The 19,575-nt window shown below is 40.2% G+C and overlaps 1 protein-coding gene across 1 annotated transcript in view; it reads right to left on the bottom strand.

Moving 5' to 3' along the window:
• Window positions 1–19,575, bottom strand: part of LOC117553453 (reticulon-1-like) — a 35,596-nt gene that overhangs the window by 10,791 nt on the left and 5,230 nt on the right. The window contains 7 exon segments of the mRNA XM_034227382.1: window positions 10,408–10,951; window positions 10,953–11,060; window positions 11,062–11,613; window positions 11,615–11,776; window positions 11,778–12,158; window positions 12,160–12,218; window positions 13,388–13,441. Of these exon segments, the coding sequence (XP_034083273.1) occupies window positions 10,408–10,951; window positions 10,953–11,060; window positions 11,062–11,613; window positions 11,615–11,776; window positions 11,778–12,158; window positions 12,160–12,218; window positions 13,388–13,441 (1,860 nt within the window).

Here is a 19,575-nt window from a genome sequence, read left to right as displayed (position 1 = left end):
AAATACATGCATTTGATAACTTTCATTGAAAACGTGTAAGATAACTGGTTACTTATAAACGCCACTTTTACACTTGATTTCAGGGGAAATTAGATTAAAAAACGAGACTTTTAAGAGAAATAACCAAAATCGTTCTACTGGGGAGTTATATCGAATTGGGGAATGAAAAAAGAAAACGGAATTTTATCATAGTGAATTTTTAAGTAAAATCTATATTAAATGCTTGGTTGGTTGCCTCAACAAGTACTGCTCACTTAAATTCACATCAGACTGAACTTAATGTTGCCTTTTGTTCGTCCAGTATGAGACTAATGAATATAATACATCTCTAAATACGATCTGGGTGGTAAAGACACGTCCTGCATGGGTTAAGACACTACATGCTGTCCAAAGTTCACCTGAAGCAGACAGAGGCGTGAATGTGTGTGAAAGGCCATCTGTTATCATGAAGAAATTGCTGAATAAAAGGGATTATGACAGCTGCACGAGAGGAGTGTTGCATAATGTGGCTGTAAAAGGACAACTGAGCAGAAAAGATAACATTTAGGAATTCAAATCCAACCCACTGCGGGTGAAAAAAAGAAATCATCCTTTAGAAATAAATCCATGTAAGGAACTGCAAGGAGGTATGGGAACACCAGGTGCATGCTGGGAGAAAACTGGCCCCAAACAAAGTAATCATTTGATACTTAAAATATATAGTTGATAACCAACATTATATTGCATACAATTATGCTCAGTCCAAAGTCTTTTTTTAATGCTTGGTCCTGCAGCTTTACAGTTCAAACTAGGCTTTGTTTAGCAAAGAGACGGTAAATAAAAACTTCAAATACTGCATTATAGGAGGAACTATTCAAGCAAACTGCTGAATGAAGTGAATGAATAATGCGGTCGCAATATAATGTTGAATTAGACCCAACACTGTTAAATTAACGCTAGAGTGAACGGACATTTTTAGTAAACGCAGGTTAATCCGAGTCCATTTGGTCTTTTTCTGGTGATAACAGTTAGATCCTCATATCAAAGATAAATGACCTATGGCTCACTGATAAGATAACACCTGATTGCTTCAATACTATTACACACACACACACACACACACTAAAGTGCCGTTTCACTTTGCACCCCGCCCTTACTTAACACCCCCCCCCGACAGTAACAAAAAGCAACTTCTTTCAACACTTTGTCCTCTTTGTTAGTTACAGGCTCAATAAATGACAGCTTGATGAACTACACACACACACACACACACACAGCACAAAGGCCTCAGTGTTGAGATAAGAAGCGACAGAGGCACATGAAGATCAGCAGACAGCGTGTGATAACTTATATTTGTGTTTTATTGTATCTATAGTAGTCTCTTTGTTTAATCTATCTAAAGCACAGGCCTTCAACAGGGGGTCGATTATAACGCGTCTGAAAACAACATGATCAATTCAACATGTCAGCCATTGGCCTTTTGACCAACATTAATTATTCTAACTGTAAACGTCAAACTCTACAGCCTGGCATTATTGTTTTAATATCTTAGTAAAAAACACAATAAGTCCTCAGATCAGCAGCAACTCTCTAAATACCTTGAAGTCTCAAACAAACATTTTCATTCATTTCAATTTCTACATTTGTCGCCATTAGCTACATCTCTCATTCAGGCTAACATGTTGAGGACTTGTGATATATGAATTATATTACAGACTATTGACACCTTTCATAAAAAACACTATTTTATGATTAGGGGGCGACAATATTACTTTACCGTCATATTGAAGATCCTACTTCATTTAGAAAACCCTAACCCTGAACTAATGCTGCATCCTCATAATAACGATCAATAATCCAAACACAGCTGTGCCTCAAAAAGGGAAACCTGTTTGACAGAAGTGACGACACAGATTGTCAAATATGCATGTAAAAAAGGAATGCATTGATGCACCTTTTCTTATAGCAAATAAGAATGGAATTTTTGCTGGACAAATAATTAACTAATCAAAATAACTAACATTTGATCAAGTATTATTGGTCATGACTATAATCATAAGTACAGGTCCTAAAGACACATTGCCATTTCTCAATTACTTTAATTACACAAGTAGCAGAAACAAAATCCGATCCTGAGCTTATTTATCCATCAGGTTTTATACGTTAATTTCGGTTCCACCTAAACCAAAAAATGTCGGGCCTCTCCAAGCCTTTACCATCACCTTTAAACTGTGGGTTTTCTCCGGAAGTGTTTCCTTGTATGATGTGAGGGTCTAAGGACAGAGGGTGTCGTATTGTCATACTGATATTCTGTACAAACTGTGAAGTCCACTGAGACAAATGTAACATTTGTGATATTGGGCTATATAAATAAACATTGATTGATTGACCTTAATATAATGTAAGTGTCTTGACAACTTGAGTAACACAAATCAATGGGTTGACTTGAGTGATTCTGTAGATGAATCATGTAGAAATCCATTGTTAGAGTAGCCAGATAACGTCACTCCTCTCACAAATCCCTCCTCCTCTCTCCCGTCTACCTTTGGTCACAGAGGCTGACTGTGACCAAAGGTCCTGCTTGCAGGACGAGCACAGGAAAAACTGCAATCATGTCAACTGTGAGGACAGCAGAGGACATCTCACGCCTTTGACAAAAACTAGTCCCACACGTGTATCAAGCAACTTGAAAAACATCTTAAAATTCCCCCATTACAGTCAAATGTTCAAACTCCAGACACCAACAGAAATCCAATGATATTTAAATAATTGTTCGTCTTGGTTACAGCTGCAATGACAAGTTGATCCACTAGTAACTGTTTTGTTAATGAGTTAAATCATTAATGTAATGGTGCATGCAAACATTTCTCTAAACATTTGCTGGTTTTCTCCGTTTCCCATCAAAGCAAAGCAAACATCTTTCGGGTTTGGACTGACACAAGGCATATAAAGAGATCACCTTGCACTTTGGTCAATAAAATCACAATTTCTCAAAAGAATAATCTAGAAAATAAGTTTCCACATCCAAGCCTACAGTGTCCAACTCGATGGACTCAGCAGCTAAATGTGCTGCAACGCCTCCGTTTAACAATCAATGTCAAACAATCCATTCAAGCCAAAGCAGTGAAATTAAAGCCATGGTGGACAGCGCGTTTGTCCCCAGGAGCACCTTGCAGCAGTGCTTCCCCCCCCCTCCCTCTGAGGGTGACGGTGCCTAAATAAAGAGAAACATATCAAAGGTGGAGGTGGTGCATGTACCCTGTGTTTTCCAGAGCTTTGCAGCCGACTCCTTCTCGTCCATTGAGTTGTTCTCCATGCCGTCCGATCAGCAAACACACATTCCCCACAGAAACGAGCGAGAGGCAGCAGCTGTGTGTGAAGAAATGTGTGTGTGTGGCTGCAGGAGGAGGAGGGAGGGAGGGAGGAGGGGAGAATCCAAGCAAGGCTTCCTGTGGGGGGGGAGACGACTGCAGCGAGGGAGCAAATGAATCGTCAGCTGACTGTCTGCTGCCAGCGCTCTGACGCAGCAACTATAAACGTCTCTGCCTCACCCCCCTCCCCCTCCCCCTCAACCCCCTCACACGCCTTCCTCTCTGCTTAGTCTTTTTGGCATCCTCTCCCTTTTCCTCCTCTTCCTCACTAATCTTCCCTTTCTCTCCCTCCCGCATGCTTTATCTCCCTCCTCCCCCTGCATGCGTTCTCAAATCTGCTGACGAGTGATTTCTGTCCATCTGTGGGATTTGGTTCTTTTTATTGTACATCATTCGTTCATTAAACTGGTAAAAATATATAAATGAATAACCATCCTCATTTATATTATTGTTTAAAATAGTACAGTTGAATTCAAGTAAAGTTGTATAATATAGGAGTTTAAGAACAAGATCAAACTACAACATATAAAAAAGGATAAACTGCCTGCGAGTAGTTTAAAAAAATATCAATTATAGTGTATATTATTATGTATTTAAATATTGAAAATAATGGAATATCCTGTTTTAGTCCAGACATTGATAACTTATGTTAGATTATTTATAGGTGCAAGACATCAAAACTAACATCTTTAAGTATCAGTACTTGAACTGAATAAAGATATGTTTGCCACAAGTACATTCTCTCAGATTTCCTGGCATTCATTTATTAATTTCCCAACGGGAGAAGCAGGAGAGCTCAGTTTACCACAAGTCAGAAGAAAACAAACCCTCAGTAAAGATAGAATTGACTTCATGTATAAAAAATAAATATGTGGAGAGTTGCAATTAATGACATCTCCCACTAGAGGGAACCAGTCTCATTCTACAAACCATCTTCATTCTTTTTTACAGAACATTTTCATTCAAACTCATTTAAAAACAGTCTTAAACATGGAAAGGTATTTGAGTTATAATTCAAATGAAATGAATAATAATAATGTTGTATTAGATACTTATTTTTGCATTTAAGTCTCATACTGTTACTACCATAACACCAGGGTATCAAAAGTTATATGGACTGATTTTCTATATATTTTAAACGACCTAATTAACTTCAGTAAGAAGACAGGTCTACATAGAAGAATGACAACAAAATAAAAATTGCATTTATTTTAGCGCATTTTACTAGTGTCAGCAGAAAGTCATTCAAATAATAATTCCAAATAAATGTAAAGAAAATACATCTTAAAATATATTTTAAGATCACGTTTAATCATATGATTCGTCTGTACATTGCTGTTTTAGTCTGTTCTTCTAATTAGTGTCTACAGTGTACCTATTGAGCTGTTTTGAGCGACGTGGGGCAAGCCCCGCTCTAGCCCGTCTCTCACTGTCTAAGTCACACGTGTCAAACTCAAGGCCCGGGGGCCAAATCAGGCCCGTGGTGGATTTAATTTCGGCCCGCAGGATAATTTCTAATTACTATTAGATCTGGCCCGCCGGTATATTGCACGCACACCTTCACTCCATCCTGAGGGTCTCCTCCGCTCAGAGCCTGAGCCCAAACATTGATGACCTTGCACCCAAGATGAGAAGCCAAGTATCTGCTTGAGCTAGCATCACAGAGCAGCACACTGAGTTTAATGGATGTTTCCTTCTGCACTTTCTCTCTCACGACAACAGGGCATGTTTGGTTTGTTCTTTGAGGGAAATAGTTTTGTTGAAGCTGTTGTTGGTCTGTGGGAAAATGTACTCAAAAGAAATTACTCGCTTCAGATAGAGCCATAAGAAATGAATGCAACTGATTATTTAATGTTTCATGTTGTTTTTATAGGCAATAATTTAAGCTTTGTTAGTTCCAGGTTTAATATGTGCAATAAGTTCATTTCAATAAGTTTTGCAATAAACATTGAACCAGTCCGGCTCTTCACTAGTACCCACTTTTTTCTTTTGGCCCACTGTGTGTTTGAGTTTGACCCCCCTGGTCTAAGTGAATGGGTGCTGTAAAAACTACACTGCGCATGCTCAGAGTCTTTTTCTATTCAATGTGTGCAGCAAAAAAAAAAATCACCATAGGGGCACTGTGCTGACATACCTACCAAACGTCATCTCATAATTCAGAGAGCTGATTGGCTGTAAGTACGTGTGCCGCGAAAAGTGTAGTTTTCACCCTGTAGTGAAGAGACGACGAGAGAGAGGAGCGGATAGCGATTAAAACAGAAAGAAAGTGAATGAAGTTGACCATCTACTTCAGCTTTGGTAAGTTCATTTTACGTCATATCTTTTGTTGATCTTCTGGGTTTTGCCTATAGGCTATTGCTCTGCTGGATCGATTGATATTGTGACCTCGGTGATGAGTGTCTGTGTTTTCTCATATGCTCAGCAGCTACAGTGTAGACATGTCAATGAAATTCTGCTCCAACAATGCAACATATATAATAAAATACAAAATAAAAAGTAGCGCAAAAAGTTTATATACATGAAATATAATATTTACAAGAACAGAATATGAAATTAAATAATGTAAATTAAGAAACAAATTAAATACGGTGTATTGCGTGGATAATAGACCCAATCACAGTGAATGTTCAAGACTACATTTGATAAATGTTTCTTCTTCATCTCACAGTGCACATATTTAAGTAATCATAACACAAAGCTAAAAGTTAATCTGTTTTTCCTTTCTCTTTTCAAGAGTGCTTCAGAGGATGGCTGAATTCACAAAACGCGGAGAAGACCGAGAGGGAGAAGTTGGCCGGTTACTACATTTCACTAAAAATACAGGACCTTGTGAAAAGCGGAAAGAAACAGTTGAAGGAAACTGCTTAAAAATATGAAGTAATGGGTGTTTTGAAAATGTTTTCAAATGTGTGTTAATGTTCATTGTGTGTTATAAATAATTTTCCTGCTTCTAATCATTTGATGTATGAGTATTTATTTACAGACAATACATTCTGGTATCTTTCTGGTAAGGTAGGTGCTCTGATCTGAAATGATAGATGTTCATTGAGCTACTGCAATTGGGTGAGTGTGTCATCATCATATATGACCAGCTTAACCATCAAGTAATCCCAGTTAAAGTTCTACTCAAGATCATACCAGTCTGACCAGCTAATGGTGTCCAGCTAGAACACTGACCACCAGCTTTTACCAGCTAAACCAGCTATCCCGACCAGCTAGACCACTGTGACCAAACCAGCTCTCCTGACCAGCTAGACCACTGTGACCAAACCAGCTCTCCTGACCAGCTAGACCACTGTGACCAAACCAGCTCTCCTGACCAGCTAGACCACTGTGACCAAACCAGCTCTCCTGACCAGCTAGACCACTGTGACCAAACCAGCTAAAGTGTCCAAAACCCCTCAACCAGCAAACTGATCCAGCCTAATATTGACTGGCTGGTCAGGCTGGTCAGGCTGGTCAGGCTGTTTTTTTCAGCAGGGTAGGAGTCATAGATTTCACCATGTTATTCCATTTCAAAATAAATGTAAAGAATTCCATAAAGGAGTTTTTAAAATATCAAACTGCATAAGATTAAATTAAAGCCGTCAAATGTTTTCTTTAAAACCAAACTGACACCAAAGAACACGTCCCGACTGAACACGACTGTTCCGTCTCTGCGTCTTGGCCAACAGTCGCACTGGATCACACCGCAAAGACTTCAGCCGACGGCCAAGTAGCACGTACGAACTGCGCATGCGTGAGTGGCAATAACTCTCCTTACCAGCAGGCGGCGGTAGTGTGTATTCGTCATGCAAAAGAGGCAACAACTGGAAGACAGACTGCGTGATAACCGAGAGAAGAAGAACAGACTGCGTGATATAAACAAACAAATAGCGTGCGTTCCATTTTCACTCTACAGCGAGAAGCTCACGGGGCTTTCCCGAACCTGTGTCGAGAGCTGGAGTTCAATGAAATCTCAGATTTGCCTTCTTAATAGTTTGTTTGGGTCCCTCACTTTTGTTTCGCTTCTCATTCGCTAGCTGAACAGCCAATCAGAGAGATTTCTGTAGCCAACTTCCTACCGAATCGGCGGCGGAAAGTGTCGGCACGGCCGAAAAGATACGACGGGGCAGGACACAACAATCTGAGTTGGGCGACAGGACGCTCATCGACGGCCAGACATCTATCGACGCCGAAAATCGGCTTGGTGTGTACCAACCTTTAGGCTGATTTTCCAACAAATGCCAGATATTACCTCGGGCATTTGTTTATATCTTACAACTTTGTTATACAATTGTTTATTTAAAGAACATGCTTCAAACTTACATTTCTAATCATTTTTTAATCATGTTGCTCTTTATTATTTAAAGATTCATCCCAGTGTTGGGGTGCAAGGTAAGGTCTGAAATAATTGTTGATAAACTTTGATTTCAATTAATTACACAAAATGAAATCCCCTTTTGCTAAAAATGTTGCGCTGCCGGACCTTATTGAAATACTTCACATACAATTATTCCATTTTGATCTAGTTTGTTATATTGTCTGCTGATTATGGCTTTCTATCACTTTGGTTATTTCCATTGTTTCTTATTGTAAAGAATCTTGTGCTGCATCTGACTTGTTGCTATCCAAACAAAGTTGAGTTATATGTTCTTATATTAATTGAAATAAAAGACCAAACTAAGAATCTAAATATTGAATACATTTTTTTTTTTTTTAAAAGGTTAGTTGCAGCCCTAAAAATAACCCTATGTGGCCATTTCGTGAAGCTATTTATAAAAAGGAAATGTGATGAGTAAAGAAAGGTGTAAGGGAAACTTCTGCAGCAATGGAGAGTCAGGACTCAGAGAGACACGAGGAGAGTTGGAGCTTTGATGTCAAACAATGATAGTTTATTGCATGGATACGGCCGGAGAATTCATATCACAAGTCACAGCAGCAAAAGGTTCTGACTGCACGGGTGGGTTGTCATGTCAATTCTGATCAGCCTCACATCTTGGTAGACCCTTTAACTAGTTTACAGAAAGTCAACCCACATATTGGGGGAAGGTATACGTGAACACCTGGAGACACTGAATCACTTATCTGACTCTTTGGCTCTGTGACCGAGAGTTGACCGGTCATAAAACTGGGGCTAAGTGCTGGAGCACATTCCTTAACGCTGGCCTCACAGATCAGGGTTAGTGATAAACGTCAACAGGGCAATATGGTTAAATATCATTAGGATAACTTATTTGGATTGGTAGAGAAAAGCTCTGATGAAGAGAGCTGCCGTCAGCATGGAGGAGATTTATGTTTTAATGCAGCCCTGCACCTTGGTTTGTTTAATGAAGAACGTTTGCCGAGTGTTTCTGGGTCGGAGAACCCTTTGTGGGCCTGCCAGTGTCGCAATGCAGGGAGGAGAAGGAGGAGGAGGCGGCTTTAATTAACAGGAGATCCCTCCAACACACACACAGTTACAGAGCAAAGTCCTACTGCTCCAGTTACACAGTATGTCTGCAACACTGCATAAATATGTGTGTGTGTTAACTGATCAATATCAGCTCTGGAAAAAAACTGAGTCATCCATTTAACTGAAGACTAAGCAGTGCTGTTGTCTTCAGAGGGTCATTCATCACTTTCTAAAAGCCTGAAGAAGGCATCTGTCTGACAATCCATGTGAAATCATTTACATCAAAGATTTATTCAAACACGAATGCCACAAGATCTACTGCAAACACTCAGGTTTAACATCACAAATTAAAAGATTTTAAAACTTGGACTCTTTCCATCAATTGCAGGAGTTCTGTCGACAACAGTGGAAATACATCTTGCAACAAAAAAAACTCACCATTCATCCTTCGTGCTGATTATTTTCATGATAGTTTAAAAATGTAATAGAATAGAATTATCTTTGAATATCTGTTGTCCAAAGAGATTCAGATTACTGACATAAATGGAGAGAAAAGTATGCAACTCCTAATTCGAACAAGCAAATATTAGCCAGTTTGACTTGATTTAACAAATGAAAACTTAAGTATGAACGCAGCCAGGTGTAGGTGAATGTTATACTTAGTAAATAGCCAAGGGACATGGGTCATTTACTGAGAACAAAATGAAGAAATTGTCAAGATTAAGGTCTTAAATATGCAAAATGAAAATTGCATTCATTCATTTTGACTGCCTTATACCTGCCTTAAACCTTAAACCACCTTATAGCTTAATATATCACTTATCCAGCAGTTAAACAAAGTCCTTAGGTCAAAATAATGTATACCTAGGTAAATATTTTCAGTGGTTACTACCAACTAGAAAGTTCACCAGCGTCTAAAGTCCTACAGCTTTAGTAGTTTGACAGAGATTGATGTTCAGTATTTATCCTCAGGTGTATACAACTGATGCAATTATGTTATCATGTGGGAGAGATTCTAAAATCGCAATACCAGGGTGCGGCTGGTAGCTGTGTATGCAGAGTTGTGAGTAGGTGTCTGGGGCTACAAGACGGTGTTTGGTTTCAGTTTGGCATCTCGAGTTATTTCTAGAACCGAGAGAAGTTAAAAGCAGACTGAGAGGTAATCCAACTCTAAGAAAGAGTGACTGTACACGTGTTTGTATCCCACAATTCCTGCTCATTGTGCATTAAGTATCTTAAATACCTTTTTGTGCATTTAAAAATATAACAAAGTGGCTGATAATTGGAACAGGAGAAGTGAAAATATCACAATTTACTTACCACATCTTAACATGTAAAAATAAAGTGAACAGGTGCAAAGAATATGATGTTATTTGAATGAAAGAAATGCACAAAATGCAGCAAAAAAAAACACAGAAATTAAACCAGACGTAACAAAATGCGAGGGTTAACTTTCAAAGAATATGCAGAGAAAAACAAGAAGGGGACGATGCAAGAAAGGAAAGGTGAGAGGAAAGAGATGGAATTTAAAGTGGAATACTGGCTGCTGGTTGGTTGGAAGAAAATAACTCAGGAGAACAAAGGAGTGAAGATGAAAATGATGCCGATGGATATGGAAGAGCCGGTGAAAACTGAGGAGGATGTGGAGGGGTGGGGGGATGTTTCCATGCTGGTTTATTTTACCTGCTCTTATGTTCACGCTTGGCATCGTAAACATGCTCTTCTTAGCGACTGCCTCTTCTGGTTTGCGAACAGGGGAGTGGGTGAGCGGAGCTTGGGATGGTGGCTGCTGAATGTCAAGCTTCTCCAGCTCGGCCTTGCTCTTCTGGGGGGAGTCCTGGGTGAGGAGGCGGTAGGAGCTCTGGCTTGGAGCCTCCTCTTTGACCTCAGGGGGAGCTGGAGCCACGTCTCGGTGCCCGAAGCTTAGATCATCATCCATGGGGATCTCTGGGGGCTTGGAGGAGGCAAACTTGGAAGTATCCAGAGCCTCAAGAAACTCGTCAATGACGCCCCTTGGTGGTCGCTCGATGAACTCAAACTCCTCAGAGGACACTTCATGCTCGGACACTTCCTCTGCCATCTCTGGCTCCTCAACCTCCATCATCTTCTGGTCCATCTTCTCTGTTTCCACCTGGAAGCTAGCGGGGTTCTTGGCCATGGCTTCCAGGACTGGAGACAGGGAGTCTGCTGTTGGCGACTCTGAATCCGAATCCTCAGCGGGGTTTTTTCTTGCTCTGAAAGTCAAGAGGCTCAAACTTTTCGGTCATTTTGAGAGAATCTTGGCTTGCAAACCAATCTTTCTGCTCAATCGTAACCGGTTCTTCCTCTTTGACCTTAGGTTGGGGTTGTTTCCTCCATCTCTTTGACAAGATTGAATGCGCCAAAGCTTTGGTCGTCTTCGACTTTGGGTTTGTCGGTCGACTTCACTTCCAACTGCTCAGTCATCTCCTTCAGCAGGGACACTTTGGCATCAAAGGCAAACGGATTGTTGACCGACAGATTGATTGGAGGGTTGGGAGACTCCATCATCCTCCGTTCAAGAATGGGACTCTGCTCCGGGCTTCCCTCGGAGGAGCCGGAGTCCAGTTTCTCTGGGTTGAGCGGGGAAGTCTTCAGGATGTCTGGAAGCGATGTCGGTAGAGGAGAATCCTCTTCATCGTCATCTTTCAGGTCAGATGAGAACTGATTCACTGACTGCATGAGCGAATCAGCGGCCATCTTTCCAGTCTCAAACTTTTCCCCCTTGTCTAAGAAAGATAGTGGGGTATCCTGGAATTCTCCACTCACACCATACTGGACCAGATCAGGAGTAGGGGACTCGGACATTTTTGAAGGCTTGCTGTCGGACTTGGAATCTCCAAAATTGGAGTAGCCGCTGTCCGCCAGTGGGGGAATAGCCCTCAAATGGGTTGTTGTTTTTCTTCACCTCATACATCAGATCATCATCGTCATCAGACTGGTTGTCTGCCTCATACCTGGTAGAGCTAATGGGAGCCGAGTCCTTGGAGAAGGTATCCATTGAGGCCTTGGAGTCGTCTTGGGATGCTAGAAAACGGTGAATCCCAGTGCTCTGTTGGGTTAGAGGAGGCAAGGTGAGACTCGGGTACCTTCATCTGGGGGTTCACGGGGGAAGGGCCAGTGGAGGACCTGTCTGAGCTGATCATCTTCTCCTCGGGTGAGAAAGACACGCCGCTGTCTTCACACGGATTATGAGGCCCTGGGTCTTTCCCTAAACTCAGGTAAGGACCAGTTAAGGAATCTTCCTTAATCTTACTACGACCCGGTCCAGAGTCACCCTCTTCACCGACCCAAGGCATGTCCTTGGACTGATTAGTGGGGGGTGCAGTGGAGTAGGAGGCAAAGGATGCAGCGAATCCCGAAGTAGGGGGCTGGTTGGGACTCTCGCTCAGAGAAAGCTCCTCCAGAGAGTCGGGGGGAGTGAAGAGGAGAGAGAGGAGAGATGGGAGCAGGGGAATCACCCTTCTGCCCAAGTGCTTGAGTAGAGAGGGAGGAGGAAGAATGCAATACAGCACATATCAAAGACATACTCCATTCCTTACAGTGCACCACACCTGGGTAGAACAAATCCTACAAACACTTTAAGAAAAACAACCAGACAAGTGCTGCTAAAAGAGGTGGCTGGTAGACAGTTCACATACCTTTTAGGAAATGACTGACAGTTTTGTTCATTTTAAACTTTTTTTGATACAGTCAAGAAAACATTACTATTTTTTTTTAACAAGGACTGAATTTGAACTAAATTAGGTTGACATCATGCTAAAATAATCTTGTTGTATCTGATACATATAAATTGTTTAAGGACTGATAGTTAATCCGAGATTGATTTATTTTGATATAAATTAAACCATGATACGCATTTATAAGATTGGCTTGAGTGCTGGTCATGTGATCGCCTGGTTGCAAAAACAGTAGTGTGATTGTATAGAAGCCTATAAGAAAACTACCGTACCTTTTCCTGGATTTAATTCCAGAGGTTTCCCGATGAGTTTATGTTTGAATGTCTAGTTTAATGATGTTCATTTTGTAAATAATGGTCCTATTCAAAAAGACTAGGTCTTGAGTGTTGAAGGTAAATAAAGTGCACATCAGGTAGGGAAGGTTATGTGTGTTTAGGGCAATCAGCTATGTTTTGGGCATAGAAAAAGGACTTTGTAAAGCAGGACTGTCTTCAGGTCAAGATGTGGCAGCATTTGTCTGGTGGTCTGTAATTTACACCACCCTGGTTTGATGCATGGTGTAAATATGTCTTTGTCCCAGGTCTGGCGCTAATATACCATGCTCAATCAAAACACAAACTGTTAAATTATAGTAGATAATGATTCCTCTCAAAGATCCTTTACACAGTTTTGTTAAGTATGATCAATTCATGATTGTTTGTCAATCACTGAGGAGAATCATTATTCCTACAATACTAACATGTTGTAAATTCATCTCAATCTACTCTACAAGAACAATCACATGTGAGTCACAATGCAATAACAAGTAAAGCCAAACCATTTAGTGTTAAATTACAAACTCACAAGCATCCTATGTTAAGTTAACATCTACAGCTTCTTACATGCATACAAGGGCAGGGAGTGAACTAAAAAAAGTGGGTGAAAGTAAATAAAGGAGGAAAGCACAGCGAGCAGAGAGGACTTGCCTGTTGGGAATTGCATCAGAGGGATGAGGCTGAGCTTTAGAAGGAGAAGTACATCTGTGGAGGAAACAAGAGAAAGCAGGGAAGAAAGAGTTTAGTCAGCCCAGAAAAGAAAGACAAGGGAAAGTGACAGATAGCATCCGATTACCAAGGAATGAAGTTTGAGAGTTGAAGAGTCTACAAAACCTCAGGGAAGGATACGCAGGACGTCAGTGCTGTGAATGAAGAGAAGTAAAAAGTGCAAGATGGGACCTAAAGGGTTAAGTCTGGCTGACTTGAAATGAGGTTCCACGTTGAAAGAAGACGCAGCTGATGATGCATTTAAAACTACAATTGTACACATTAAAAGGTAGGGTAGGTAATTCACTTCAGAAACACTTTGTTATATTCCATGGAATGCTCTTAACATCCCGATAGCAATGAATACATTAAATCTGGGGTGCCGAACCAGTCGATTGCGAGAGGTGTCTAAAAATAGAACAATAATATTCAGTTTTATCGTTAATGTCCTGTAACATAATCTTCCTGTGCCAGAATAATGCACTTGAACGCATCAAAGCTTTGTGATTGGCCGGCATGACCCCATGTGTCGGGGCGTGGCTGGTGGGCAGTGGGCACTATTTCGCTGACGTTGTCCGTGTCAACAGGAAGTGACAGTCCACACACAACACAAGACGCGCAATTATGGCAGAAGCAAAAAAAGCCCAAAATATATAATTTTCACTCCGAGTGGGAGATGATTATTTTTGTATCGTATTATGCCAATTCAAAGTCCATCTGTCTCATCTGCAATGGCTTTAACGAAGAAGGGTAATTTAGGAGCGGCAATTTCACAAACCGTGCATAAACGCTCCGAGACGGAATTCCCTCTCTAATTCTGCCCTACGCTCCCAAAAGGGGAGGGGCCTGAAGGACCGCTAAATGCACAGCAGTCCATTTTCATCCACAGGCCCAACAACAAGAGCAAGACTACCAGAGCATCTTATCGTGTCAGTCACGTTCTTGGCGAAAACACATGAAGTCTTTCAAGACGGCGAAGTTGTGAAAAGAAGCATTCCTGAGGCTGCCGACGCGCTTTTTGGGGACAGTAAAAAATAACAGTAGCATTTTCAACGGTTTTTGATATAATAAAAACTCAAGTTAGATACCGGTTATTAATCAGCTGTAAGTTTGAACTTATTCATTATAATTATTGTACAAAATGGTATAAGAATGCAAACTTAAATTGATTATAGTCTATTATCAATTCAGGTTAAGAAACTAGTGTTGCTTGCATCCTATTTTAAAAAAGGCATTTCTTTTTATACTCTACTAAAATGCAACAAAAAGGGTTTGATTCTATTAATTTTGTCTTTTTTATTGCACTTTGGCAGCAGATTCCTGTGTAGCTTCAGATCTGAGTTGTCTTATTAGTAAGCCTCATTTATACTTTTGTAGCAACACTATTTTTATATAATGGCAAAGTAAGGGTTCAGAGTCTTTTCTTGTTTCCCTGTCTCATATGTGGGCAGCAACTGTTCAATGTTTCTTGAAAAACATTACCCACTGTAGTGACGTGTGAATAAACTCCAACTCTGTATCAACAACACTGTTGTGTAACTTCAGTTAAATACTTGTATGTGTGTAGATTAAGAAGAGGTAAGATAAAGGATCTGCAGTATTTTATGAAGTATTAATCGTACAAAGGTCAGTTTTATACAAGTAGAAGTGTGTATTTACCTGGTAGTAGGCTGTCAGTAATGGCTACGCCTCTCTATTTGGACTGGTAGATCTCGGCAGACTGGGAACTTTAAAAGTAGCTCTCGGTTCAAAAAAGGTTGGGCACCCCTGCATTAAATGCTTTAACAATAAATACATAAAAAATGTCACCTGTGGAAGCCGTGGTGCTGTAAAAAGCACGACCAATCATCTGAGCCGGCTAAAGTAACTGGATGGCCTACCTGCCTGTCAGCCTTCCATCTGGGCACAAACTCATCTCGTGCCCTCATTGGTCATGTGTGCGTTCGTGTGTGTTGGAGGAGGGACTCTGTGAGGAAGTCTGAAGGAAGGGACAGATTTTTCCCGGCTGTGTATTTTCAAATTCTAGCGCACTCGAGCTGGTTTCTCCATTCTTACCTACCCTACCTTTAAGCATTTTTGAAGCTACATTTTCCCCATTGGGACGATAAAAAAGAAATGATAGGATGAGTCTCAAGTATTGCCATTATAGCAAACAGCTGATCACAGAGAAGCGTTATGATCTGCAGTGGAAAACGAGATTCTGAAAAGTACCTTGTACCAAAAATAAGTCAAGAAGATCCGTGCCATGTAGTGGAAATGTGACATGTGTGAAAGAAGCTATAATACTACGCGTCAGTAATTCTCAGCTTGGCAAGTCTTAATTAAAGCGTCCGTGTGTAGTTAAAGAAAATCTAAAGGAGGACATCACGTAGGTCCCTGCAGGGTATTCCTCACCCAATTAAAAATATATCACAACTTGACATTGTTGGGTTGGCGTTTCTTACACAAGTTATCTGGGTATGTAAATATTTGTTAAAAGGTGTCATCTGGTAGTAAGGGGGGGGGGGGGGGGGGGGGGGGGGGGGGGGGGGCAGTTTGCTATGGAGAAAGATAAGGAAAGCTGAAAGCAAACAAAAAGGAGACTGCTGTCGTGATGAGACAAGAATGGAAAGATTTCCTCCCTGATCAGGTGGAAGTGATTAGGTTTAGTGGCGTGTAATCCTCAGGATTTCTCAGAAGTGCAACATGGGCAATTTGGAAAACAAGTTACTACTCAGACGTAAAAATATAATCCAAAATATTAATAAATAAATTTAAAAAACCGTTATTTAGCAACAGCACATTCTTACACGTCACCACGACTTGTTGCCAAAGACAGGAAACTTACGAATAACAGATGGCTTGTAAATGCAAATCAAGCTGAGTTGAATTAACGAGGAGAACTGTTTGATTATTTTACCAAACACTACTTCTGGGCAGGCGTGCACAAAAAAATGAATAAAAGCTGAAAATCACATGGCACTTATGCTTTTCTGGAAAAAAAAATAGATTTAGCGGATGATAGTGTGCCGTTTGCAAAACAGCCTGTAGCTATTCTAAAGCTGGGGTGAAAGTCAGTGGCAAATTCAACAAAAATGACTTGATAGTACAAAAGGCTAAAAGAAATCCTCTGGAGTCCATGAGCCTCGTTTAAAGTGGACCTATCATGCTATATTGGAAACATATATTGTAGGGTCATACCTATACAAAACATGTCTGTGAAGTTTTTTGCTTAAAATACCAAACAGATCCTCCATTGCAGCCGCGCCTCATACTGCTCATACCCCTCTTTTGCAGCCCTGTTAGAGAAATGCAGATTTTGGGTACTTTAAAAAAAAAAAAAAAAAGAGGAGGCGGAGCTAATGCCTGATCAGAATTCTACCGGAGATAAAGTTAATTCTGCTGTGATAAAACGCCATCCTGTTCTAAACCACATCAAGGATTATTTCTGAAACAGTATGGAGCTCAAATACGTTTTCTCTTGCGGGTTTATCACAAGGCGAGTTCTTTTTTTATTTCCTGCTTTTTAAAAAACACATGTGCTCTACACAGTACAGGTTAGCGCTGAGTGTTAGCGAGGCTTGCTAATGTAAACAAAGACGAGATTACGTCCAAAAAACGTCAGGCATTGTTTCTGATAGCAACTCTCTGTGGGTCCGCCGCAGATTTGACGTCATATCGGCAGCAAATCTGTATCCACTCGTTGTACACCCGTTTTTAAAAGATTTGGGTACGGAGGAAAAGAGAGAGGATTTTATTTTCTGACGCTGCGTGAGTTACCCGACGCACCGGGGACACATATTTATGTATAAAAGACATCACAAAGTGCATTTTGCATGATAGGTCCCCTTTAAATAACAAACTATCATAGTAATCAAAAAAACAATCTTACAATCCCAGGACACAAAGAAACACACACAAAATACCCGTAATTGAAAAACCAACATGAACATTTAATTTCTCTCAGAATATTACTCCCAAGCTCCCGACTCTGTCTAACTGACAACATGGTCTGGAAGGTTAAATATGCAAAGGTTTAAGAAAACAAACCTTGCCTTTAGATAGCCATCTTGAAACGGGTTAGACATATTTTCTTACGTGAGCCTGCAAAGGTGAAAATACCCTCTTGTACTTTCAAATGTGGACAAAGAAACATATTGTTGGTTGCATGTCCTGTAGATTTCGTTATGTCCATTTTGGTGATACATTGCAAACAGGAGTTGCCAATAGAAAGTTTGGCATACTTTAAAATGGTACCAATTTGTATAAGTCTATACTAAACGTTCTTAGTTGTAGCCTGCAGTGTAACTTAATGAATCATAATTCCTGGGATATCCATCGCCTCTTCTTCAAGCATGATTTGTTATTGAACTTTCCCAAAGGCATAATCCCTGAATTCATTGGACAAATACAACGTTTAAATCATATGAGAAGGAAGAACAAAATCACAGTCAGAAATCAGCTGACATAAATCATAAAGTTGATTATTTAATTTGTTGGCATTACATTTATCAGAATCTTCAGAAGAAATGAGTCTTTAATGAACTCCCTGATTTTATTAATCGGAACATCACATGGCCAAAATGATTATTTGTATGCGGCCGTTTCTCGTTACCTCTGCAGTTTAGGTTCCAGCCCTGAAGAAGACCTGTAGGATTGAACCAAAACACAAATTTAGCGTAAAATCTTAATCTACAGCAGAGAGTTGTTAAGCATTTAGCATCAGAATTTAGTAGAACAAGTCATTTACACTTGGTTTAAGAAAATCACAAGTTGAATGTATCCATAATACGTTTGTATGAGCACAAATATCAGGGAAAAAGACAATTAAAACTATTTTAGTACTAATTATGTGTCCTACAGGTGGTAACAAGTATATTTCTATTCAGGTTGTAATTAAAACAAACTATACTAAAGTGTATTTTGTAATTGTTGAACAGACTTTCGTTTAGGACAGTATTAAGTCTAGGCCAATCTGAGCAACTGTAACCAGATTAGAGTCACATCACATGCCACCCTAAACATAGCTGGACCAACAATCACTTCTGGCCGCAGAGAGTTCAAACCTGGAGCCGACAGCTTAAGCTTTTCATGTTTTGGTTTTATTTGCCGATACATTTCAAGTACGAGTCGTCACCGCAAGTTATTTTTTACAGGAGTCATGTGTCACACTGAGTCACTGTGTAGTGGACTACATGATCCGTCTAAAATTAAATATGGAGTCATTGTGATCCCTGTGGGGGTTTTTAGGGGTCTGAATCATTTCTATAAATGACTGGTTTGATCACAGGACTGCACGTGAAATAATTTAAGGGAAATGTTGGGGTGATTGTGTTGCATGTGTTTAATGGCATTAACAAACTGCACTCAAGCTGCCAGCCTTTAAGCTCCATTACCCAGAAAACAACAGTGCATACTGGTCATGACATAATGTGTCCACTTGTCTTAATAACTATGCATCTGTGTGCATTCTTGTTAACATATTCATTACACTTTTCTCAGTCATTTCACTTGAAACGGACAAGCTAATTTTTCCATTTCAGTTCTGAAGAAAAATACTTTTAAAAACAAGTATATTTTAATTCACACAGAAGTGCTTTATAGTAATTATTTAATGACTTGAAAAAAAAAAAAATATATATATTAAATGACAGATATTGGTATACAAGATGTTGTCTTACAATATTGTGATATTAACTTAAACTACATCATCCATTTCCGATTGAAAACTATTTTACAAGAGTTGTCCTTTTGTCTCCGCTTGGTGGGAATCGAACCCCCGACTGTAATCTCCTCGCTTCTACCGCAGAGGTATTTGCTGAGCTATAAGTGTCTCACAGCTTGACACTGATATAGGACTTCAGGCCGGAGACTCACCTGCTGCCATCTTGTAACAATAAGGAACTCAATGTACGATTCTGTGCTTGGTCTCAGGTTTCCGTTAGCCGGTAATTACCGGTTTTTAGCTGGTAAATTGATTAAAAACCGGTAAATTCAAAACCTGCCGGTCAAAGTGTCTGGTAATAATTAGGGATGCTGCGATAGATCGGCCGCCGGTCATTATCGGCCGATATTCACTCTTAATAGTTTGATCGGTGCTCTCTATAAAGGCCGATCAGGACAGCTGGATCTGATCGATATGGACATAAACG

This window comes from Gymnodraco acuticeps, unplaced genomic scaffold (genome assembly GCF_902827175.1).
Source record: "Gymnodraco acuticeps unplaced genomic scaffold, fGymAcu1.1, whole genome shotgun sequence".
NCBI classification, from domain to species: Eukaryota; Metazoa; Chordata; class Actinopteri; order Perciformes; family Bathydraconidae; genus Gymnodraco; species Gymnodraco acuticeps.
The sequence above is the reverse complement of the archived record's forward strand: the minus strand, read 5'-3'. Positions and strand labels throughout refer to the sequence as shown.